Here is a 26,415-nt window from a genome sequence, read left to right as displayed (position 1 = left end):
TAACCGTGCAACAGACTGGATCTAAAAATTGTTCACAACAACTTCCTCACCTGTCCGTACAGAGCGTTGAGTCCATCCCCAAAGAAGTGACATTAGGGCTGCTACATAGCCACCACCTTTGTGCATGGTCAGTTTTTTCCTGCTCTCGATCTGTGCCATCTAACTAAGTCTTTTGAAATCTGATTGTGCGGGTGTGCACATTTCTAAATTGGAGACTTGGGAACATTGAACTAAATAAGTCCATTCGACAGAATGGAGAGGGGCGAGAGTCAGTGAGAAATCTGCAGTTTGATAAGAGTATACAACCACAAAAAGAAAAAAAAAAGAAAAAAAACCGCAAGCTATGGTATGAATATGCTACTTACCAGTATGCATCGTTCTTGGCATGTAGGGCTGCTGACATTCATATCTGTGCATAGATCGCCGCCTAGTGTTGGGTCCGGATGTTTGCACGTTGTTGTCCTGGAAGAGTCTTCGAAGTATCCTGAGATAGGTGACTCCTCCCCTGGACCACAGTGCGCATGGGCATCCTCTACATCCTCAGATTGTTTTTCGCCATTGTGGCAGTGATGGAGTAGATACAGAAAGTGATGACCATGCTATACAGTAATTCTGAGAGCTGCAGCTGCTACAGGCGCCGGGGAGGAGGGTGGGCGATATGAATGTCAGCAGCCCTACATGCCAAGAACAGATGCATACTGGTAAGTAGCATATTCAGTTCGAGGCATGTGGGCTTCTGAATTCATATCTGTGCATAGAATACATAGCAGTACCTCCTATTAGCGGCGGCCACCAGTGCCAGCTGCAGCAGTCTGAAAAAGAGTTTTGAGAACAGCCTGTCCTACAGCTGCCTGCTGTTTTGAGTGTACATCTACACAGTAGTGTTTGGTAAATGTATGTATAGTGGACCATGTGGCTGCTCTACATATATCCTGTAAAGGAATGTTTCCCAGGAAAGCCATGGATGCCCCTAACTTACGTGTTGAGTGGGCTCGTGGGGGAATAGTTAATGTGCGTTTAGCCTTTTGATAGCAAATTTGAATACATTTAACGATCCATCTGGCTATACCTGCTTTGGAGATGGCATTGCCTTTGTGTTGTGGAGAAAAGGCAACGAAAAGTTGTTTTGTCTTGCTAAAGTCTTTAGTTCTGTCTATATAGTACATGAGGGCTCTTTTGACATCTAGTGTATGGAGCATTCTTTCAGCGACATTTTGTGGATTTTGAAAGAAAACAGGCAGTTCAATAGTTTGATTCATGTGGAACTGCGATATAACTTTAGGCATGAATTTGGGGTTGGTACGTAGTACGACCCTGTTTGCGTGAACCTGTATGAATGGCTCTTGAATGGTTAGTGCCTGGAGTTCACTAACTCTTCTTAACGAAGTGATTGCCACTAGGAAAGCTACTTTCCAGGTGAGAAATTGAATCTCACATGAGTGTAGAGGTTCGAAGGGTGGGCCCATCAGTCGGGTGAGGACCAAGTTGAGGTTCAACATCGGTGCTGGTGGGTGTCTTGGGGGAATTACTCGTTTAAGTCCCTCCAAGAAAGCTTTGATGGCAGGCACTCGGAATAAAGAGAGGTGCTGCCTGTTCTGGAGATAGGCTGCTATTGCGGTCAAATGGATACGTATTGAGGTGTATGCCAGATTGCATCGGTAGAGGTGTAAGAGGTAACAGATTATATTTTGAATGGATGCGTCTAGCGGGTTAATGTCATTGTTGTTGCAGTAAATGACAAACCTCTTCCATTTAGCTGCATAGCAAGCTCTGGTAGTGGGTCTCCTAGCTTCTTTAATGATCTCCATACAGTCAGGTGGCAGGTTTAGGTAGCCAAACTCTAAGACTTCAGGAGCCAGATTGCCAGGTTCAGCTGTTGCAGATCTGGGTGCTGAATTTCGCCATGGTTCTGCGTTAAGAGTGCAGGTTTGATCCGCAGCCTTTGATGCGGCACCACGGAAAGTTCTAGAAAGGTGGTGTACCATGGCTGGCGCGCCCATGTGGGAGCAACTAGGATGAGTGTCAGTGAGTGCTGTCGCAGTTTGCGTGCCACCAGCGGTATTAATGGCGCTGGGGGAAAAGCGTACGCAAATCTGCCGGACCAGTTCATCCATATCGCATTGCCCTGCGACTGTGGATGTGGGAACCTGGCGGCAAAGCTTTGGCATTTTGCGTTTTCGTTTGTGGCGAATAGGTCTATCTCTGGATGACCCCACTGTTGGAAGTACGGTTGGAGTACTGACGGATGTAGCTCCCACTCGTGCATCTGGTGGCTGTGTCTGCTGAGCAGATCCGCCATCTGGTTGTCCTTGCCCGGGAGGTGCTCCGCCATGAGGAATAGGTTCCTCTGAATGGCCCACTTCCACATGCTCTGAGCCAGATGAGACAACTGTGGAGAGTGTGTTCCTCCCTGCTTCTGTATGTAGTACATGGCAGTCATGTTGTCCGTCCGGATCAACACGACTTTGTTGCACAAGTGTACCTTGAATGCTTTCATTGCCAGGAAGATTGCCATCAGTTCTAGAAGGTTGATGTGCATCTTCTTTTGCTGTATTGTCCATAGTCCCTGCACTGTGTAACTGAGTACATGAGCTCCCCATCCCTGGAGAGACGCGTCCGCCGTCAGTATTATTTGTGGAACAGGCTCTTGGAACGGTCGGCCCTTGCAAAGGTTTTGTGGATTCCACCAATGCAGAGAGTTGTATGCCCGACCGCTCACCAACACTAGGTCTTTTAATTGCCCGTGAGCCCGATTCCATTGACGTGCCAAGCACTCCTGAAGCGGGCGCATATGTAGTCTCGCGTGCGGGACTATGAAAATGCAGGAGGCCATCATGCCTATCAATTGTATGAACACTCGCGCAGGAAGGGAGTGTTGAGGTTTGAACTTTGAGATCAGCATTTGCATGCTGTTGACCCTCACTAAATTTGGCTGAGCTGTGGCTGCCAGAGTGTCTATGGTCGCACCTAGGTACTGTTGTACGTGTGCGGGTTGGAGATGTGATTTTGGGTAATTTAGTGAGAATCCCAGACTGTGAAGAAGGTGAATGGTGAGGGACATGTGGCTGGCACATTGTTGGGCTGACCTTGCCTGAACAAGCCAGTCGTCCAGGTAAGGGTAGACGTGGATGTGTTGTCTCCGTAGATGTGCAGCTACTGTAGCTAGGCACTTGGTGAAAACTCTGGGTGCTGTTGTCACACCGAAGGGGAGGACTTTGAATTGGTAGTGCTGCCCCTGAATAGTGAACCTGAGATATTTTCGGTGTGACGGGTGTATGGGTATGTGGAAGTACGCATCTTTGAGGTCTAGTGTGGCTAGGAAGTCTCCCTGTCTGAGCAGCGGGAGAACCTGCTGTAGGGTGAGCATATGGAAATGCTCTGAGAGAATGTAGTGGTTGAGGGGTCTCAGGTCTAGTATAGGTCTGAGTGACCCGTCCTTCTTCGGTATTAAGAAGTACAGGGAGTACACCCCTGTCCCTTGCTGGTGGACGGGCACGACCTCTATTGCGCCTTTTTGCAGCATACTTAGCACTTCCTGCTGCAATAATGCTAAGTGCTCTGAGGACATAGGACGGTGCTTTGGCGGTATGGTGGGTGGAGTGGAGGTTAATTCGAGACAGTAACCGTGTTGGATAACATCTCTGACCCACCTGTCCGTGGTGATGGTATTCCACGTGGACAGGAACCGCTGGAGTCTCCCCCCGACAGGTGTTATGTGGTCGGGGGGGAAGGGAGAGGGCGTCTCTGCTTGTTCTTGGGCGAGGACCTGGTGTTGCCGTAACCGCGTCCTCTGCCATTGGTGCTGGAGCCACGATATCCACCTCTGGTGTTTTTATCGTAGGTACTCTGTGTGCCCCCTTTATTGTAGGTTTGCTGTGACCCCTGTCCTCTAGCCGCTCCCCTATTTCCGGGGCGACGAAAGGAGCCACTACGAAATGTCTGCGTTTGTAGAGCCCCCATTGACTTTGCAGTGTCTGTGTCTTTTTTGATCTTTTCTAGGGTGGTGTCAACTTCTGGTCCGAATAAGTAGTCGGGGTTGACAGGCTGGTTGAGGATGTTATTTTGAACCTCAGGTTTGAATCCGGAGATTCGTAACCAAGCGTGTCGTCGTAGCATGACGCTGGTGTTTATTGCCCTCGCAGCTGTGTCAGCGGCATCCAGTGCACACTTAACCCCTTCAGCGCTGGGCGAATTCCGCCGCGGTGCTGAAGGGTTCGAGCGCGGGCGGGGCCATGACGGAACGGTTCCGTCATGAGCACAGCTCAACCGTGGCTCATGACGGAACCGTTCCGTCATGAGCATGGAAGGGGTTAATGGATGCGTTTGTGAGAAGTTGTCCCTCCCTGATGAGGAGCTCTGCTGCCTCTTTGTACTCGTCTGGTAGATGTTGGAGTAGGGACTCCAACGTGTCATAGTGTGAGCGATCGTAGCGAGCCAGGAGCGCCTGTGTATTGGCAATGCGCCATATGTTTGCCGCCTGGGCTGCAATCCTTTTGCCGGAGGTCTCCAGCACCTTGGACTCCTTGTCCGGGGGAGGAGCATCACCAGTTGTCTGCGAGTGCGCTCGTTTGCGAGCGTTAGCAACCACGATGGAGTCCAGAGGTAACTGGCCTCTAATGTACATAGGGTCCCCGGGCGCAGGCTTGTATTTTTTCTCGATCCTGGGGTTTATCACCCGTGCCCTGGTGGTTTCCTTGAAAATGTCCTTTGCTGGCTTGAGGACACCTTTTAACATGGGCAGAGTCTTTACAGTCCTCTCCTAGGAGGCGAAAGTGTCCACTAAGAAATCGTCCTCAATTGTGTCCGAGTGGAGTTGCACTCCATGATTGGCTGCGGCACGTTCAATGAGGGCGTTGAATGCAGCAGTGTCCTCTGTGGGAGATGTTTTTGCGCCATAAAGCTGCGTCTCCTGGGTATCTGTAGCGGCACCCGGGTCTACGGGGTCATCCCAAGCTTGATCTGGGTCCTGCTGCTCCTCAGGATCTATATCCCTGGGGTAGGTGGTGTCATCACCCATGTAATCCTCCATTGCGTCTGTGTCGGAGTGCGTCGGAGAGAAGGACTGGGGATCTGTATAGGAGGTGTGGAGGCGTTCATATAGAACTGGTTCCGATTCTGCTGGCAGTTTTTGCTTTAGAGGGATTCTGTAAGAGTCCAAAGCCTGCTCGGAAGTGACCTTCCGCTTTCGGAGCATGAGCCTGCCGGTGTCGGCGTCGATGAATTGGGACGGTGAAGGCCCAGTAGGAGAGTGTCCAGTAAATGGGGACCTTTTCTGGGTGACACGTGTTCGGATCTCGAATAGTTTAGGCGCTGTGGACGGCGGCAAACCAAAAGTGATGTTGGTTGATGCCGAAGGTGCCTTTGGAGCCTTTTTCGGCTCCGAGCCCGACGTGGCCTGGAGGGCTGCCTGTTCTGATACGTTGCAAGGACGCTGCAACTTTTCGCACCGAGAACGCCGAAGGTTCTTTGGTGCCGAGTGGTTCCGTAGAGGTAGGTGTGGACTTCTTCGGAGCCACAGGGTCATCGAGTCGAGGAGAGGTAGTAGCGGTCGACGGCGTCGATGACTGGACCGTAGTCGCTGCCTTCGAGGTGGATTCCGATGGAGCGGCCATTTTAACCTTGGTGGTCGGTGCCGATTGCTTCGGTGCCGGGGGCCGAGGCGCTTTGGTGGTACCGATGGCCTTCCTCTTTGGATCGGTGCCGACATCCGCTGCAGCGAGTTCGGCGCCGAAATCCCTTTTGGTGCGGTCGGAGCCGATGGTTTTGGCTGGCGTCGAAGGAGTGGAGGTCTTCGAGCCGACCAGTGCCAGTTTCACTTTCGGTTTCTGTTGAACCGGTGCGACTATTGGTTTCGGTTTCGTTGAAGGGAAACCAGTCTTTTTCGGTAATAATGGCTCTCGCTGGATGTTCGAGGCCGGGCCAGAGGGCGGGGCCGAAGAACTGCGGGATTGATCTCGGGTAAGGCCCGAAGGCGATCCCTCGACCGGAGCCGTAGACTGACGCACTTTAATAGCCTCCGTTTGGACGGGTAGGCCCTGCTCTTCACCAGAGCTATCTTCTTCGACCCCGAAGGCCTCATCGTAGTCCCCTACCTCATCGTCGGCTTCTTCCCTGTGAAAAAGCTCTTCATCTGCGTCTTCCGATCGGGAATAGTGTTCGGAAGCTGGGCTTGAGTTTGTTTTCCACGCTTTCAACATCTTCGTCCTCGGTGCTGAAGATGTTTGTCGGGGCCGGTGCCGATTGCTGCGCTTCTAATCTCGCGGCTCGTCGATTCCGGAGAGTCTTCTTGGATCTGAATCGGGCACAGGCCATACATTTCGATTCGTCGTGATCCGGAGAGAGGCATTTGTTGCACACCGGGTGGACGTCGATATGTGGATATTTTGCGTGGCAAACAGGACACCGTTTGAATGGGGTCCTCGATTCCATCGTCGATGTAAGGTCGATGGTCGGATGAAACGGATCTGAAAAAAGTTGATAAGGGTGCTAAACTAGCAAGTAAGCTGTCGATACCGATCGGGAACAGTACCGACGAAAACTAAAGGCCTTTTGGCCTGAAACTAAATTTTCCTAACTTGAGTCAAGATAAGTACATCCGAACCCAATGGTGGAAAAAAACAATCTGAGGATGGAGAGGATGCCCATGCGCACTGTGGTCCAGGGGAGGAGTCACCTATCTCAGGATACTTCGAAGACTCTTCCAGGACAACAACGTGCAAACATTCGGACCCAACACTAGGCGGCGATCTATGCACAGATATGAATTCAGCAGCCCACATGCCTCGAACATTAACGTTTCCTACTGATTGATACTTTTAAACGCACCCTGAATAGATACTAACGCAGTACCTCCCTAGGTAGTGGGTCTGTGGAATGACTTATAACAGGAAATCCTGTAGGACTGGCAATGCTAAATAATACCACTCCCTCCACTGGACCCGGTTATTCAAGTTATTCAAGCAGTAGTACTTCATGAACATATGGACTCATGGTCATGTAGCAGTCTGTGAGATGTTCAAGACTGGCCAGCACAGTGGTAACTGCCTTCACTCTGGTGGAATGAGCGCACAAGCCTTCCATAGGCTGCTTCTTTACCAGGCCCTAACAGATTTTGATGCACAAGACCATCCACTTAAAGATGGTCCTCTTCCGTACAGCTTTGCCCTTTTTCACCCCAGAGAAACCCACAAAGAGCTAATCATCCACCCGATGTTCTCTGGTGCGGTCAATGTAGAAGCTCAGGCCCCTCTTTGGATCGATATGGAGTCGTCTTCCCCCTGGGAGAAGTGAAGTGTGGCAAAGAAAGCTGGGACAGTGATGAACTGTCCTACATGGAAAGGTGTGATCACTTTTGGGAGAAAGCAGACCGAGCTTGTAGTTGGATTACGTGATGAGCTGAGGTAATCGCAATAAGAAATCTGACTTTTAACATCAAGAGACAAAGGGACCAGCTATGGATTGATTTGAATGGAGTGTTCATGAGGAAGGTGATAAATTAAGGTCCCAGTGGTGCTGGCAGGCACAAATGAATCAGCATTTCAAGAAATGCTGCACAGCGGGTGATTTGAAAAGAGATGGCTGATCAGGTAGTCGTAAAAAAAAAGGCTATACAGGGTGACAACCTGAAAGAGTTGCCACAGCAAAGGTCTGCTGGGCTAAAGAAAGACAATAACAGTATGTCAGCTGTGGCCAAATGTTGTGGGAGAAACACCATCCTACAAACTTAATACAGTACAAAGCTCAAAACTATAGAATGTCTTCAACCGCTTCGAGAACTGAACCTATTTGCATGCATTTCAAGAAACACTTGAAAACTGGGTGAACATAGCGGACCCGCTTCACCCTATAAGAACCATCTGCATTGTTATATTCACAAAATGTATTTTAGTCCTACCTGTCATTGAAGGAAGCAAGATAATTCGAAAGACAGCAAAGATTATGAAACATGTAGGAGAAAGTAATGTACTTAACAGAGATACTCTTAGATGCAATTAACAACTTACTGTTCCTTCTTAGGCTTTGTATTGATGTCTCCAATAACCATTATGTCTGAGAAGTCAATGCGAAATTTGCTGAGTAATGTAGCCATCCTAAAATAAAATACGCAAGCGGAGACCATTATAAACTACTTAACCAGTTTTGCTTTTTTTTTTTTAAATCTTCGAGCACAATTATAAACATTATTTATGATTTCATTGCAGTTGTGAGTTGCAGGACTCTGAATAGGCCATTTGTCATTCTGTTCACGATAAGGTCCATCAAGGTGCTAAAATATATAGAAGCACCACCACATCTAACAGAGGTTAGGAAGAGAGTAATAAGATGTACAAACCCGAATGGGATATCATATCCTCCCAATAAAACCCAAACCTATGCATTGGTTTCACTGGCTGGTGACAAGATAGACTCCATTGATCACTAAGAAAAACTTGCATTCAATGCACCATGCTTGTTCACTTGGGACAAGATTGGTCAATAGATTATTCTATTACTTCAACCCCTATTCAGAATACTATTCAAAACCACAACTGATAGGCGATCAGTATGGTCCACTAGAAAGCAAGGTATTTGACTCAAGTCAGCTGTCATTTTCCCTCAACAATGGTCAGTGTATCTTGAGGAGAATTAAATAGCAGCTACAGTTACTTAGCACTGTGCAGTCGCGCCTCCGGGTCCAGACATAAAATCCCAAGGTCTTTATCTTTGTGAGGGTAGGAATCTCGCAACCGTCAACTGAAGCAAGTTTATATTCTCACAGCAGATGGATTATAACGTCAACAAGTATAAGTTTAGTTTTGCTGATTTTCAAGGCAAGTAAATAGGAGTCTATTTATATTTTTATCATAGAGCAGTGGTTCATCAGGGATTTTTCATAACGCTTTTAAATTGAGACTCCACACGTACAAAAAAGTATGAAAATAGTAAAACATGGCTGTGACGAGCACAGGTACTGTTGGGGAATGGGTTGGGAATTTGGGGAAATAAGGCATTGAGACAAGTTGCAGTATCAACTAAGAAGGGAAAAACTCAAAGTCCAGGAGTATACAAGTTGGAGCCAAAGAAAGTTCAGCTGAAGGCAAATGAACGTTCATTGAGTGCTGAAGGGGTTTAAGTCTTTTAAGCACATAGTTAACAGGATTTCAATCTTGCATGTAAGTTTATCTCATCAACTTGAGCATTTGAAGAATCCACTGTTTGGAGTTCTGCAGTGGGACGACAGAGGACTTCAACAAGGATGTATGTAGTGAATCACATTAAGGGTTCTGCATTTGGAAGCTACACAGATCACGAAATGCAACGACCACGTTGTTACATCGCAGTATCATTACAACACAAGTTGTTGCATCGACTTGCTGTAGGGGGGTGTGCTAACCTAAGGATTATTACTATTCCAACACCTTCCCTACTGTTGCGCACACTGGAGTTGGAATAGTAAATTATACTATTCATAAGTCCAGTGCGCCCCCTACAGCAAGTTGATGTAACGACTTGCGTTGTAATCGTACTGCGATATAACAACGCGGTCGTTGTAACGACCTCATTGTAATCGCATGCATTGTAAACACATTAAACAGCCATCACCTCACATGCGTTACAACGCGGTCGTTACAACGACCACGTTGTTACATCGCAGTACCATTACAACGGAAGTCGTTACATCGACTTGCTGTAGGGGCCCGCTAACCTAAGGAACAGTATAATTTACTATTCCAACACCTTCCCCACTGTTGTGCACACTGGAGTTGGAATAGTAAATTATACTATTCCTAAATCCAGCACGCCCTCTACAGCAAGTCGATGTAACGACTTGCGATGTAATGGTACTGCGATGTAACAACGCGGTCGTTGTAACGACTGCATTGTAATTGCATGCATTGTAAACGCATGCGATGTAAAGGGCTATATTCCTCTGGCACTTAAGATGCAAAACTGCGTCGGTGTACAAGAATACTTTTCAACAATGCAGCTTCAAGAAAGCCAACAATGAAAGAAGAACTGGGTCAAAAAGGATAATCCCACTTTAAAGCAGCTTTCCTCAGTTCCAATCCATAATATTATCAACTACATTGTTACAAAAGTCACCAGTGGATTAGCACGTTCAGGACAGTGCAATTTCTATGAATGCATTCAAACTCCGATATCTTTGCATCTCTCTCAGCAGCTTTCAAATTCTACAGGAGGGCGCATGAGAAACAAAGAGCGGTCACATTAAGCCAGATTAAGACCGCAACTATCACTTAAAGTACTTTTGAAATAACTTACGCTCGTCTGTCATGATCTATTCTGTTTATTTTCCCACCAATAAACACTCGGATCTTGCAGTCCTTCCATTTCTTTTTTGTAGTTAGCAGGTAAGGGATCAATAGCGTGAGGCCTAGGTTAGAATGATAAGAGGGAAAAAAGTTCAACAGCAGTGCAGTTGTGCCAATGCGTAGCAACTTTATTAGTTTATTTCTTTTTATTTTTACATTCCAAGAATGAGTTTGCATTCATATGTACACCTTCACTGTGTTTCTTAGATCGTCACGTGGCATGCACTTAGGAGACCTTTGACACATGGGTGATCTGTGTTAATCAAGTTAAACTATTTTTACATTTGTCATCAAGTTGCATGACCACCAATAATTTGGTAAATGGAACAATTTTCACAATAATAAGCAACTCCAACTCTGGCAACTTGTGTAGCACGCTGCACATTTAAGAGAAGCTACAAGCTTCCATACATTTGGAACAGGCAAAGCACGCATTTAAGAAATGATGCACAGGGAACAAAAAAAATAAAAAGAGGAACTGGGCGAAAGCAGCCAAGATTATACTTATGTTGGAGACTGTTGAAAATATTCCAAGTGATAAATGCTATTTTTAAATCAAAGCCTCCCAGCTGGGCCAGAAGCCACAGATCTAGTTGTTCAACACTTAATAAGCTCAATGTTTTAGAGCTCTACGTACCTCTTCTAGTACTTTTATAGCATTCACAGTAGGCTTCTTCCGTAGCTCAAACCAAAACCTTCTCTAAATTATCAATCCCCTTGTTGTCAAAGACAATCTTTCAAGTTTAAATATAGCGCTCTCAAAAACTTGTCCAGAATTGTATGAATCAGTCTAGCTCTTTTTTCAAAATAAACCATAAACGCTTTTAGCATCATAGCAAAAACCATTCCACCCTTTATGGCCGACATTTTGTGAAGTGTTAATGTTTCTTATATTGCAGAGAACAAATCTATGCAGAGCATTCTAACACATTATTGTAAACATGGTCTAACTAGCATTGCTACTTCACCTCACCGACTTACACTATTCAAACCGGTTGTATTTGCCTCTCGAATCTTATTGGTTTTCAACATGTTGCCAACACGAGACTAATCTACTCCTAAAGATAATACCTGCCTGACAGAACCCTGCTCTTACCTCCGTCATCAAACAGCCACCAGACATCAATGGTGCTTTTGCCTTGCTTCCTCTGAAACTGTGAACTTGCATCAAGAAGTTTTTGGTCTGCTACATTCAAAGGAGCAGGAGGGCCCTTTGGTTCTGTATGTTTGGGAAGAAAGGGAAAACAATTACAAATGTAACCACTATAAATTTTTTTAAAAAAGACTGGTTTTATTTGCGTGGCATAGATGTGAGCTTGTAAAGATTGACAGCTATTGCTTTCCTGCTACCAAAGCGGCCATGTGTCCAAATAACAGCATATGAATGACCAGCTAGAACGTTCAGGCTTAAGGTATTTGAAATACCATGTCAATTGAGGGTGGTATAAGAATATTAGAGCATCTACATTTATAAATTATTTAGGGATATTGGGAACTGAAGGCTGAAAACTGAGTAAACAGAGTTAATAACCAAGTTTGTGCCCGAAGATATTTCAAAAATAAAATCAGGAAGGTTGTTGGCCACAGTGGGATATTTACTGTGAATTGCAACCACAGGCCCCAATAAATCTGCCCTACGTTATGAAACGGATAGCTGAGAGAGAAAGAGGTTACAAGTGAAACCATGAGAAGGATGGGCTGCGTCAGAACCAGAGAATGTGCGTGATGGGGTGCATGTTTTTTGGATTGTAATTAATGCATTATGGATTCAAATTTCACTGGAAATCCTGCTTTTTTTCATTCGAATTGGAGTCTGGTGATGTACATAAAGAAAAATGAAATGCTTCAAGAAGTGGAATTAACCTTTCGTTTCTGTTCCTACAAGGGTCAGTCAACACCTTACGTGTCCCCCGAGTTAGTACGGGCAGCCAGAGCCTGGGGTGGTACTGCTCCAGCTGAAACCAACGCCAGCACGATCCCCTGTATGCACACTCACGGGCTAGGAGTTTTATAGGGATTTTGTTTTGTTCCCTCCCATGTTAGCAGTGGAGGGAATGCTACCTGCAGCGGGAGTTAGAACAATTTACAGGAACATGCGGCATATCTGAGTAGTGGCAGATTCTGTTCCAGGCTGGAGTCCTACTTCTGCTCAGCTTCATTCTCTGGTGGCACTTGTTTCACATGGCACATATCTGTAGGAGACCGACATCTACTACAGCACATACAGCCCTGCTTTCCAAATCCTTGCTAAAACGAACAGTGACAACCTTCTAAAGCAAGCCTACCATTGCGAATAATGGTAAAAGAACTTACACACTCTAACAGACTACCACAAACGCAATACCCTGTTCTATTCTCAATCTAATACATGCTTCACTGCAGAAACCACAAACAAAGGAGAAACGATCCAAAATTCCCAGGAGTTCACTAAAAAACATCTGTTCAAAGACACCCTAAACACAATTACCGAAAGCATACACCAGGAGGCAGAATTCTAAACTTCAGATGAAGGCATCAACTGTTCACATCCATCTTAATCTCATAAACTAAGGAAATAGTTGCAGAATCCAGGGACTGTCCGCGTCAAAACGTGGATACTAACATATTAAAAACTTATTAGATACCCAAATAAATTGGTTATTCATCCGTAATGCCAGTTCTACAGCTTTGGAATCTTGCGTGCTTTAATCATTCACAAATGCCAGACTGTGAATCCCCGGTAATTTGGCAATAAACATTGTTAAAATGACCAAAGGCCCAACAACAGTGTTTAGCAGCACATTCACCTCATTTTGAAACAACTCAAACTTTAGGATAAAGAGTTCAAGTGGCTGAGCACTTTACTTTTCATAGAAGTAACCACAGCTCAGAACTCTACAGCACACTGTGTGAGAGTCCACGAATAGAGCTCTGCTCCTACCCATCTTTGACATAAATCTGTTGCATACTGACTTCTACTTGGTCTTCAGTAAACTTCAGTCAGCCCTAACTTAAGCTTCCACAAACTGACTTATTAAAGGGAGGTTTTAGCTTCTACCCAGGGGGTCATTCCCACCAGTCTCTAGGATACTGGAAGAACAAAGATCTCTTTAAGTCCTCGTCAGACTGCAAGCTAAATATTTATCCAGATAATATGCACAAACAATGCATTTGTTGTCTTTACCCTCTCGCAAGGTATTATGCTGGGTCATCTGTAAGCCACTGAATTACATTTTTTTGTCAGCTTTGTCACATTCACCTTTGAAGATTTCTGCACAACTGCCAGTGCTCATCTTGGATTCTGAGCTAGAGAATGACATCACAGACCTAGACCAAGTCTCAGACATAGCATATAGTAATGTGTATGTGTGCTACTTTCCAGAGAACAAGGAGGCGGCCGCTTATCAAGAGGAAGGAGGTAGACTTTCAGCAGGACTATGGTATTTATCAGCACCAAAATTTCCCATCTGAATGTCGCCCAAATATCTATGAGCTTCCATATGAACCAATGCACCTGAAATTTTCTACAGTGTAGGTAGCAGTTTCTTTAAAGTTAATACTGCAAGGGATTCAAGCTTTCCAAAGACTGACGACTCAACTGCCACATCTCTGCTGGATCTTGGATCATGACCCACACCACCACTTCTGCCACATCCACTGTTACTACCTCCTCCTCAAGCACAGGTTTCTAAACCGCTGCATTCACCGACGACACCTATACCTCCAACACCTAGGGACATTGTGGAGAATGATCCTTTGACTAGTGCTTGGCAATCTGCACTTAAAAGAGGATGAAGGTTAAGTCTTAGGAAGGCAAGAGGACAGAGATTCTCAAGACGAGGAAGAAGAACAAGAAGTAATTTGTCTTTGGTAATGCTCCTTCTGGTGAACATTCTCAATGCAGATTATCACCGCTCAACTTACCCTTCCGAAGCCAGACTTGATCAGGAGACTTTTTTTACCCAAAGTAGTGCTCCTCTGCAACGCAGGTGTTGTGCGACTCAGGCAGATTAGACTCACACCGGAAGTGACGGAGCAGAACCACATATAAATACCACTCCTGTGCACTTGTCAGTTTCTTATCCTACCTTTGAGTCCTAAGACACGGAGCGTGATAAATTGTTGGTAACAGTGTGCTGAATACTAACGTGGGATCTTTTAAAATGTCAAAAAGGGGCCACTTAACAGGGAGGTTGGCAGGGTACTGCATGTTGGATGCAGTATCCAGCATAAAGAAGGGAAGATACTCATTCTTCCGATGGATCCTTCTAACCACAGATTCCTCCCCTCAGTCTAGTTACCAAAGTAATACACCTCCTCTAGGTGGAGGATCCTTGGTGTTGGCTCAGACACAAAATGTTTAGCAGGATTGAGTGGGTGAAATATCGTTCCCGCTGGACCTGGCTGTCAAGTCAGTTGTGCTTCATAAATGTATGCACGAATGCAAACTTTGCAGCATGGCAGATGTCAAGTACAGGCATTCCATGTGCCAACACAGAGGTGGCAGCCTTGGCCGTCGTGAAATAGGCTCCAAGACATTCTGCAGACAGTTTCTTGGCCAGTGAATGCCAGATCTTAATGAGTACTACCAACATCAACAAGGTCCTCTTCTGCATCACCTTCCCTTTCTTCAATCCCACAAGTAGCGGTTCGTCCTTGGTATCAATGTAAAAGTTTAAAGTTAATTAGGGGTTTTAACTGGTGGAGCCTCTCCTTCTCTTCAAAGGGGTGAGAGGTGCATAGAAAACTAGAAGAATGATGGATTGCCCAATGTAGAAGTCATCACAACTTTAGGTAAGAAGGCTCCCATGGTCCTCAGGACCAATTTTCAAGGAACTAGGTACTTTACGGCAGATGCATAAAAAGTGCCTGAGGTTCACTTTTGCAACAAGTTGAGGAAGATGGACTTCAAGAACAGGAGATTGAGCAAGCAGCTATGCATCAGCTCAAAGTGTGCACATATGCGAAATGTCAAGACCAAGTCACGGTCCCACTGTCGCATCTGAAAGGGCTGGCTGGGGAGAGAACGTGTGTTAAGCCTTTTCTAAACCTCATCACAACAGGTGATTTGAACAAGGACGGTTGGCTCGGCTAACATAGAAAGGCCAGACAAATAACCATGGATAGTGCTCATGGCAAGGCCTTGCTGGGCTACAGATGAAACAATCAAAAGTACATATGACAGCATTGCCTGTAAGGGCTTAGTGCTGCTAACACCACACAAGTGCACACATTTGTCCAGTGGAAAACATAAACGTATTTTGTGGAAGGGAGTCTGGCAGCAGGAATGACATCCACTTCAGGCAGCAAACCAAGAGCAGCCAATTGCTGCCATTCAGTCTCCAAGCAAATGGGCGCAGATTGTGTCGATTTATGTGGAAGCCTGGACTCATTGTGGAGCTAGGAGGTCCTCACAAAGTGGCAGCCTGATTGGGGAACAGATGCATATTTCTAGAAGGTTCAGGTACTACACTTCTGGCTCAATCCTGAGCCACCAGGATGACTTTAGCTCTGTTCTTGCTCTTCAGAACTCTGGCCGAAACCGGAAAGGCTGGAAGGCATATAGGAGTGCTGTATTCCGATCCAGCCAGAATGTGTCTCTTAACAAATGTTCTGCGAGAAACTCTATTGTGCACATTTTTTGACACTGTGGGTTCTTCGTGAGAGTGAAAACATCTAGCCAGGGGTCTTCCACTATTGGGAGAGGCCCCCTGCATTCTTGGGATGTAGACACCACTTGTTATCTGCCAGGTGCTGCCTGGCCAGCTTAATTCAACCCTCTCCGGAGACACAAAACCTCTTGGCACAGGACCCCACTCCACCCTACGTGTTGCAGTGCCATATGGCGGGGACATTGTTTATCATAACCTGTACTAGCCTCCCCTTGATGGACAGTAGGAAGGCCTTGAGAGCTAGATGAATCGTCTGGAGCTCCAGCAGACGGAGGTGTAGCCGGCAGTTTGCCAGAGACCAGGGCCATCTAATCTCCGCCTTCCCCGGAGGACCTCATCAGCCCAGCAGCAACACTTATATCACCACCGTCCGCTCTGAGTGAGGAAGGAAGAGAGGCCTCCTGCTGGACCAATTGGGTTCCTACAGCCAGCATTGCAACCCTTGAGCCTTCTCTGAGACCTGGATGATGTCAGTAATGATGCTGGGCCCACTAAAACCTTAGGTGCCAAGGCAGCGCACGTGCTTCCTGGCATAACTGAAATGGAGGATGCTGTAGGCTGAGAGGCTTAGAAGCCTCTGAGCCACTCTCACTGTGCTCCGGGACTGAGTATGAAACATCAGGATCATAGCCAAAATCCTGGACGTGTTTTGGCAGAGGACAAGCCCTAAACCCCACTATATCCAGAATCACCTCAATAAATGGAAGGCTCTGCTGAGGAATCCGGTGGGGCTTAGACTGGTTTTTAGTGAACCACAATGATGTCAATAGGTCAGACGTCATTCACAGGTAATCCACACTGACTACACTGGGCCTGCCTGCATCGAGGTATGGTAATACAGGTATCCCAGACTGCGGAAGGTAGGCAGCCACCACTTCCATCACTTCGGTGAGCACCTGAGGGGCGATGGAGAGAAAGAAGGGGAGAATGGCAAACTGAAAATGCTCCTGGCCTACTTTAAACTCCAGATTACATCTATGGACCAACAAGTCGGAAATTTAAAAAATAAAAGTTGTTGAAGCCCAGTAAAACCAGTTTCCCCAGACAGGATAGATATGATTTGGCCCAATGTGAGCATTTTTAATTTATCCTTCTACAGCAAGCATTGAGGGCCCTAAGATCTAGGTAAAGTCTTTAGCCCGTATTGTATTCTTGGACAAAGAAATAGCAAGAGCAACAACACCCACCACTTTGCATATAATACCCTTTCAATGGAACCCTGGGAGAGCAAAAGGCGTAACAGGATATAAAGGTTCTTGTCTGAACTTTAGTATGGTATGAGAGGAATAGTAGCAATTTTGAACAATCTGTAAGACCCATCTGTTCGACCTGATGAATCACCAACCTGGGGCGAATCGTTTACTCCTGCCCGATATGTTGGACATACAACATTAAGAGGTTTGTTGACCACTGTAGCAGGGGACAAAAAACTGGACGACTGTTGCCCCTGCTGCCTAGCAGACCAGTGTCCACGGCCTTTAAAGGTCTGGGTTGTCTGATGCATCACTGCTGGGAAAGAACTCCTATTTATATGTCAGCACTTTGAAATTGCCTTTAAACTTTCAGAACTGATGCAGAAACTGTCAGGAGTCAACAATACCAAGGAGCATGCTGTAGCTCTGCTGATTTTAAAGCATTCCAATGTGGAGTTTGCCTTCCCCCTGAAAAGGCAGGACCCATCAAATGGCACATACATTACAGAGGGCTTTACATTATCAGGGAATCCTCTGGATTGTATCCACACGCCACTACAAAAGGATAACAAGTGGCCGCATTTGGTCCATCATGCATTATCTGGGTCAAAGAGGCCTTAAGATCTTTCAGGACAGATGTCAAGATCTCGCTGGCCAGATCTCATAGGGCATATGTACACCAGCCCAGCATGCAAATTGCATTTACAGAACATAGTGCTAGACTGGTGGAAGCGAACATGTGCATGCCAAAAGCAGCAATCCTCCTGGATTTCATACCCAGAGTAGTAGATCAGTGCGCATGACAGCACTTTCTACAAGTCAAGGTCGTCTTGTAATTTGTCATCAGTTCTGGTTAGACTCATTTTTATTTCAAGCAATCTTTGTTTACTCCTATTTAAAGTCACAGCAGATCATCAACCTGAAGATGGAGAAATTTAGGCAAGCAAATTTATGATATGACATCATTATGACCAGTCACCATTTCACCTGATTTACTAGAAGGAAGGCACACAGATGGCACAAAACGCGCAACACTGCTTCAACTGCCGCTAGCTTCCAGAGGAATTGATTAACTGCAATTAACGGACTTTCCAGTTTGCACTGATACAATCCTCAAGATTGAATACTTTTCTATTGAGGTATGGACTTCCTCCCGGCTCAACATCCCTCACTATTTCTAAACTCCAATTGAAGATACTGAGGACTTGGTTCTCAGAAGGCAGCAGAGTAAGACATTATCAATATCTGGAGAATTCTAGTTGAACTTTCCTGAAAGATGTCAGCAGTGTGAAAAGCTTCCTTTCCAGTCTTGAAAGCTGGTTTGCAACATTTTCCTTAGATTAAAACAGTCTACGAGGCAATGTCTGTTCCTTCAGGTAAACACTGTCCAGAAATCATTCTTTTGCTAGTGCATTTGTTTTGAACAATATGGAATTATAGCAATCCTTGCTGCAAGGGCAAAGTCCAGGATATTGACTACTTTAGACATGCAAACACACAACACTAAATCAACAATAAACCGAGCTGCCAATTCAGTTTTTATCAAGGAGGATCATGCCATTCATTTAACCTGAAGATTTTGCACATGTTGCTTAAGCTCTGGTTAACCAACAACCTCATATGCTTGACCCAAGCCACACTCTCCTTTGATGCTGCCCTTTTATTTGGCAGAAAGTTTAGCGATAACACTGTGAAACTTGGGACAGGTCATTCTCCCCTTCTCTTTCACTGACCTGTACTGCCACACTTTGAAATGAGAATACAATTTAAAGTCCTTTAAATCAAATTTAAAGTATTATTTCTCCACCAGAAGACTTTCCTACACAGAAACACTCTGCATGATGCTTCTGGCCAACAAGGAGTAAAACATCTCCTCCTTAAAACTTCCAGTACAGCTAAGTTCAAAACATTTAAACAAAGCTTCCAAATCTTGCTCTAATACTTTGGAATGCTCTGTCTGAAGACCTAAATTCAATATCACTGCCTGGCTTGTTAAGGTACCAGCTCATTTATTCATATAATCCTTCCAAAATACGTTCCTTTTCCAATCTGTACATGCCTTTGTATTGTGTATACGTAAAGATACACAAACCCACATGGTTTTGGCTGTGCAAGTAAAATGCCTCCAATATACACCAATATTATCTGGTGGGGTATATACGTACAGTTAGAATGCCGCAATTATGATCTAACCTGCCCAAAATGAGTGCTGTACCTATACTATCTAATGTGGGGTTTGTATGGGTGCCTTTTGTGATAGCTGCGTGTGCACGGAGCCAGCATGTGTAATATGAGTGCATTTGTAGCCATATGGGCATTGCCTCTATGTACTTTGGTGTCTCCAGTGAGAGTGATAAAGGGTGGGTTCACACTATACATAAGTCAGACTTTGTTAAAGGGTTAAATGTTGTTAGGTAGTGAGCAAGGTAGAGGTTGAGCATTCCATAACTGGAGGGGGGGGGGTGGGGTGGGTGGGAGCTAAGAACTACTGAACTCAAACTGGGAAGAGTGAGGCACGTGACAATTGGGGGGGGGGGGGGGAGAATACATTTAAAGACCATATACATGTCAAACTGAAAAAAATGTGATAAACCAATCCAATGAATTGTAGTTACATCATATAGAATAAACAATAAGGAACATGAAAATAAAAACTGAATGCAAGGAGCGGGACACATAGGCAGTCTAACTTTAGAATGACAAGAGTTGAAGTGGGTGGGAACAAAGGTCCAGAGAAACAAATAGCAGAGAAGGAAGAAAGATCAAGTATTAGTTATACAGAAGGAACCAATCAACCAAATCGTACAGCTTAGCATTCAAGTTTATCACCCATTGTCTTCACTGGTCACAAATAATGCACATCATGGTACAAATAAAAGGATGAAGCAATTAGAACGCAAGACAATTTGAATAAAATGGATTAAAATAAAAAGATGGAGAATGCCTGCCTTTTTTTAACAGTGGTTGATTTGGAGTCTTTCCATCGTCTTCCTCATCTGGATTAGGTTTAGAAAACAAAATAATGGTTAGTTGGTGGCTGATACAATTAGTTAAATAATAATGTACAGGTTCAAAAAAGGTGTTATTTGGAAAAGGCACTACCCTCAATATGCACAGTGCACAGATGAAATTAAATAGGCATTAGAGGATTGGGCTATGCTCTTTGGAAATTGCGAAAATGTGCTACACGTCAGAGAAAGACTTCAGGGGAAACGGATAAATGAGTCTATCTTCTAGTTCCAATATACTGCCATTTTAGAATCAGTTCTATGGTTTTAGGTAACTCTGTAGCCAAGTAGCTGAATAGCCCTATAATCACACGTGGCCTGGACATAAGAAAAACACTTTAAACATAAAATCGTGGCTTTTGGGATAGGCACCAAAAACTAAAAGATTATGCACGTCACTTAGTCCATAACGTCCCGTAGAAGAGCATTTAAAATTAAAAAAAAAAAAAAACACATTTTCATTAAAAGGAGCTGTCCTTGCTAAGAAGTCTATAAAATTTATAAAGTTGGATTGCGTTTTTGGTCAATTAAAACCGTAGATAAATATAGCCTTTGGAGCATATCAGCCAACAGAGTAAACTCAAAAAACACTAACTTCAACACAAAGTAAGCCGCTGTACATGCTCCAAATCAAATGCTACTAACCTGCCAGATATAGCCTCACTATTCAACCCATGAGAACTTGTTTATCAGAATACAAATCGCATCTTTAATGGCCATGGAGTATTAAAGGTTTCTTATAAATAAATCGGGGTTAACAACTTTACACAGGGACAAGATTCACCTTTTCCATGACTGGAAAGCGCTCCAAAAATGGAATGTGTATGTTATTGAAACCTACATTTGTTATTCAGGAGTTTTATTTTTTTCATTTCTAAAAATGGGCAGGTAATACAGCTGCACAGTAACCTTCCACAATTTTGCTTTGCATGCAGCATTGCGTAATCATATCACACTCAAAATAGTTTTTGCCTATTTATGCAAGGGGGCTTGTTTTAACAATTAATTAGATTATTGAATATAAATCTGCAAGAAGAGAACAAGAGTTTTTATTTATTTTTTAACATTGATTACGCTACCAATTGCAGTTCAGTTAATTATCACAGGCACCCAAAGCTGAACAAACCCCTTTCTGTGGCGTGACCTCCTATTTATTTTTGTGTAAAAGGTGCAGAGCCAGATGATTCGGGCAAAGACAGATAAGTTATTTGTTTTGTACCCGAGACGCGGTTTATGGGGCAAAAATATGAAGCAGCTATTTGTTCTCTAAGAGTACCACGAGCTGCAAATCATTTCTCACCAAGGTGTTTCCCCCCTTCAGTGACATCAGGCAGTCTTTTCTGGAGTAAATGGGCGACATAACATGGGTCACGCCTGGCCATGAATGGCTTGTGGTACATGCAGCCATAGAGGGGCTTAAGACCGTGAACTCCTGCCCAAAGGGAAAAGCATGTTCAAACTGGTTATCCCTTCCTACACAGCCTCTTTGTTGAAAATCGGCACTCTTTAATTGTTCAGGAACAATGTGGAGCCATTTGATTTATAGAGAAGCTTAACTAGCTCCTTACAGAAGACCTCTATCTAACCTTAAAACCCTTTACCATGCTAAATCTTAGCCACAGACTTGCTTCATTTGTACTGCACACAAATAGGGTTGGAAAATACTTCCCATGCTACAACACATCAGTGGTTCCGTGTGAATGATTAAACCCAGATCAGTTGACTGGGGGTGAGTGCTTGCAATGTTCAACACTCCGTCCATCATTTCCTTTGGTTTTTGCTCCGTGTGAATGTTCTATATATATATTTTTTTTAACTTGAAGGCAATAAAAGAAAACACTAAAATAAACCTGTTCAACGGTAAATTACTTCAAGGGCACTATTCTGAGAAGGTTTCACATTTCAGGCAATTTTTAACTGACACAGCTGAGGAAGCAATACTACTTTTAATTTGGGCAGGACAGACAACACATACCCTCCGAACATGAAGTCTGGCTAAAATATAACAAGACAAAATATAGTGAGAGTGAAATGGGGGTGGTCAATGGCGGTGGCTACTGTCCAGCAAGTTTAAGATGTTAAGAAAACTGCTCAATAAGGAACTCTTTCCTAAATCCAATCCCTCCCCACTGTGCCCATGCGAACAGGAGACAACCTAAAACATCTGGTTCACAATAAAGTGTTCCATCAATTACAAGTGCACAGCATTGTCACCACTTATCAAATCCCATTCGCACTGGCAGGCCTAGCGTGCAATTTTTCTCTCATGCAAATAAGGTTGTAAAGGCTGGCCTTCTAAATAAGCTAAAACATGATATTGTATAAGGCTAACCAATATCTGAAACGGTATTCAGATTCATTTTGCAACTCACCACCCACAATAATGCTACACATCTCGTGACACATTTAGCATTATATTTTACTTCTAATTCATTAATTATCAAGGCAATGATGAATGTAATTTTCATTACAGTAATGTAATTTTCATTACAGTAATGTAATTTTCATTACAGTACCTTTCTGCATGACAGGACTTTTGTCAGCAGATAACGAAGAGAAAGGTTTAGAGGCCTCGGCTTCTGCTTTCTTGCTGTAGTTTATGGACACAACCACATCTTTGGAGCTTGGAGACTTTTCCTGAGATGATAACAGTTCTTCTGCAAGTAGAACAAAAGTTTATTATTGAAACCGGAATATTTTAATCTCAAATAATACGGGATCTTAACATTTACAAGCAATCTGGAAAATTCATAAATAAGCTCACTGAATGGGTTTAATGTTTAGATAACCTACCATTCACACAGTTGTGCAACGCATTCTAGATAAGGACATGAGTTTGATTCAAACACTCCTTTGCTGCTTGCAGTCCAGACGATAAGAAAGAAAGGCCTCAGAATAAGCGAAGTGACATGCAGGCCTATAATTCATCAGTCTTCAGCATAACCTCCAGCTTACCTCAGTATTTACTTTGTTGGGAGCTAAAGATAAATAAGCATGGCTGCTCCAAAAGAAGCACAGGATAGACACGCCAATGTTTCTCCAAGCATTTGTCGTGACTTCACACAGTATAAATTCAGAGATTGTTCTACCAAAAACCTGAACTGTGACTTTAACAGACTGCTCTAGAAAGCGCAAACAAAAAACTTGAAGGGATAACCCTAACGTGGCCTAATGGATTTTTGCCGCTCTACCCCAGACAATTAGTGAGGCTAAAAAAAAAAAGTTGCATCAGGTGTTTATCAAGGAAAAGTGCTCCCATTTTGATCACCTCTTAAAAGATGATGTCCGGTTCATGATCTTGTCCCTAAAGAAATATATGCGCCCTGCATCACGTTTGTGAGGCTTCCCTGCCAGCTACTGCAAGGTCCATGGTATTCAGGCACTCTAAACAGACTCAAGGACACCAAGCTGGAAATGAGCAGTCTTGCTAGGTCAACTCTCTCAACTGGGGCATATCTGCTTTCACTGAGAGCTCTGCAGTAGTTAAATCAATGCAAAACTTTGGCTGCATCACTCCTGGATAGGAACGCTTGAAGGGGCGGGGGAGGGGGGGGGGGGAAGATGTGAGGCTGTTGGATTCTTAAATACCCATTGTGTGAAACCAACACCAAAAATAGGGTGGCAATCAGAGTTGTATTAGCACCAGACTACAATAAGCATTGGTAAATGCACTCGGTTTCGCCTATGGGTTTAATATTAACTTTTTTTTCTCCGAGTTGGAGCTTGGTGAGCAGTTGTGCAAATATGTTAAAGAAACTCTGTGAAAGTGTTCCGACTTGTTTAGAGAGAAAGGCAATATCATGTAAATACTTCATAATAGCAGTATTCTAAAATCCAGCTTACATACCATTTAAGTTCCAGATATTTGCAGCCCAACAGAGCGGTGGCAAGGAAAAATGTAGCCTTGACTACAGAGAGAATTCAACTTGGTGCTTCATTAGGAGTGGCTCAAGATTCCTGCGGGGGCCGTAGCAGAGAAAAGCTCCATCGGGAATCGTAAAGCTTGTGCAAGCCTCGCTCACATGCATGTTTCCCCAGAGATATTGGACTACTGAAAGAAACCAAAAAATCCGAGAGAACTTGCAAGAGCACAAGGAATTACCAGGGACATCAGAACTGGAATTACCGACCCCCTAGTTATTTATTCAGCTGGGGATTCTCAAATTTCAATTGCGAATTCACGTTAATTCTGCAAGACCGGAGTTAACAATGTGGTAATACTGTACTCAGCAGGAAAAAAAAGGCACTATGCTGTATCAGTAATGCTAAGTGTGGAATTAACATATCAGTTAACCGGGGTGCTCATAGTGAGGCCCAGAGATTTTGTAGGTGAGAAACAGACTGTTGGTGACAACAATCAGATGTAATAGAGACTTTCCTAGCAATAAAATTTATTTTGAATTGTAAGTGTATTTTATACTTCTACTAATCTTGGTGGTGCACTTCAAGGTAATTTATGTAACAATTGGTTTTTAAAATCCTGCCGGCTGCCACAGTTTTGGCATCGGTAAGCGGTGTAAATGATAGGAGGCACCTTTATCCTATTTACCAGCACCTAAATTATCGACCGGAGAAGGTTGAGAGGTTAAGGAGGCCCTGCCAGGTTTGAATAATTTGACTTGAATGGACTGACCCTGGGTTTTCACCATAGAACAAACCGGTAGCAAATGCCCAGAAGGCATTTAGTATGTCACTATCTCTGCTGGTATAGCACCACAGCGGTATTTAAAATAAAATAAAAATTGAGGTCAATCTCTCTGCTGGTATATCACCAAGTCGGTATTATTAATAAGAAAAAAATGACTGTACCTGGAGTAAATACGTGGTGTACTGAAAAAAATCTCGGTGACACATTATTCCATGTTTTTTTCCCTTCCACGCATGGCTCGCAGCCATTAACACAACTACAGTTAAGAGGAGTTCATTTTTCCTGGCACAGAATTCTATGGACATTTAACTTATGGCACCCCATGTGCTTCTATACCACTGGCACTATTTTCATAGTCTTTTCCTCTCTGCCAAGAGTCTGAAAGCCGTACACTAAAGACCAATAAGTGCTTCAATCTTTTATTATCGAGGGTAACATTCTATGTGGTTCAGGATCTAGAGTCGCAATTTCGTTCTTGCTAAATTATCCAGACGGTCAATATTTCATATAGGAGGAGAAAGTGATTTCTTTTTCAACATTATTAAAGATGAGCATTTTAATGTTTGGTGGATTCCAAAGAGGCAAGTATTTTAAGATGTGTTGTCCAAAATAATATTTCTCCATGCACAATATTCCACCGTAATAATTTGAGTCACTTGTTTTGAGTAGCTACTTCTTCATACTGGTGTACTGCGTGGAATTCTGCTAACAAGGTATCTGATGTTCAGAAGGCGTGCTCTAAAACTGCGGAGAATATTTGCTTTTTTTTTTAAACCATGAAATCAACTAAGAAATTATTTTGCAGACCGCACCCTAAAATTAAAGTCTGACTAATGCCATAATATTTAACCTGAACCTTATCAGCAGTGACTGAAATCATACTGTTCACTCTAGTGCTTGCATCTTTCAGCTGGACTGTTGGCAGGACCAAATAATGCCATTGAACTATATAAATGAAAATACATCATGTAGCGTATGGCAATATCTTCTCTCATTAAGAGGCAAAGCCACACAGCAGCCGTCTTCTGAAGTACTCATATCTGATCAGCCTCAGCGGGTAGCAGCTTTCGGCTGATAAACTCAAAAGCAGATTACCCAAATTTTAGAACACTATCTCGCACTTCTAACTTTCAATTAGAACCCAAATTCCCTTCCCACTCTAGTATTATGAAATCTCAATTTTAAAATGTTTAGCGTCCGATGAGTGTAAGAGTCAGACACTAACAACGAGGTTTAGGTCAGACTTGATAAAAATACTAAAGCTAGAACTAGTGATCCTCTATATGAAAGACTAAGCCGAAATCTAGTATGAAATGCAAAAAAAACCTTTTGTGCAACCATGTATTTTCAGTTTCTAAAACGATTCAATCCAAAGAGGTAAAGTCTTGTGGAACAGTTCTTACAACATGCTGGCAGCTATTACAATTCAACCATTATGGCTTTCAGAGGATGTCGTAAGAACACCAAGGACAGGTTTCTCCAGTAAATAAAGAAAGACTTCTTTGGATGCCAAAGTTCCACAGGTATTTCTGCATTGCAGTAAACAAGTACCAAAAATTGCCATCAGTGCCAAGATAAAGTAAACCACCGTTTCAAAATGAG

General features: G+C 43.9%; 1 protein-coding gene across 1 annotated transcript in view; it reads right to left on the bottom strand.

Moving 5' to 3' along the window:
* SLC12A2 (solute carrier family 12 member 2) overlaps positions 1–26,415 on the bottom strand; it is a 345,212-nt gene that overhangs the window by 40,444 nt on the left and 278,353 nt on the right. Inside the window, exons 20-24 of the mRNA XM_085632709.1 lie at positions 22,682–22,822; positions 20,106–20,153; positions 11,410–11,532; positions 10,264–10,375; positions 8,004–8,090 (exon numbers count right to left, since the gene is read on the bottom strand). Of these exons, the coding sequence (XP_085488835.1) occupies positions 8,004–8,090; positions 10,264–10,375; positions 11,410–11,532; positions 20,106–20,153; positions 22,682–22,822 (511 nt within the window). The remainder of the gene's footprint in view (positions 1–8,003; positions 8,091–10,263; positions 10,376–11,409; positions 11,533–20,105; positions 20,154–22,681; positions 22,823–26,415) is intronic.

The sequence above is a fragment of the Triturus cristatus genome, chromosome 2_1, assembly GCF_964204655.1.
Source record: "Triturus cristatus chromosome 2_1, aTriCri1.1, whole genome shotgun sequence".
NCBI classification, from domain to species: domain Eukaryota; kingdom Metazoa; phylum Chordata; class Amphibia; order Caudata; family Salamandridae; genus Triturus; species Triturus cristatus.
The sequence above is the reverse complement of the archived record's forward strand: the minus strand, read 5'-3'. Positions and strand labels throughout refer to the sequence as shown.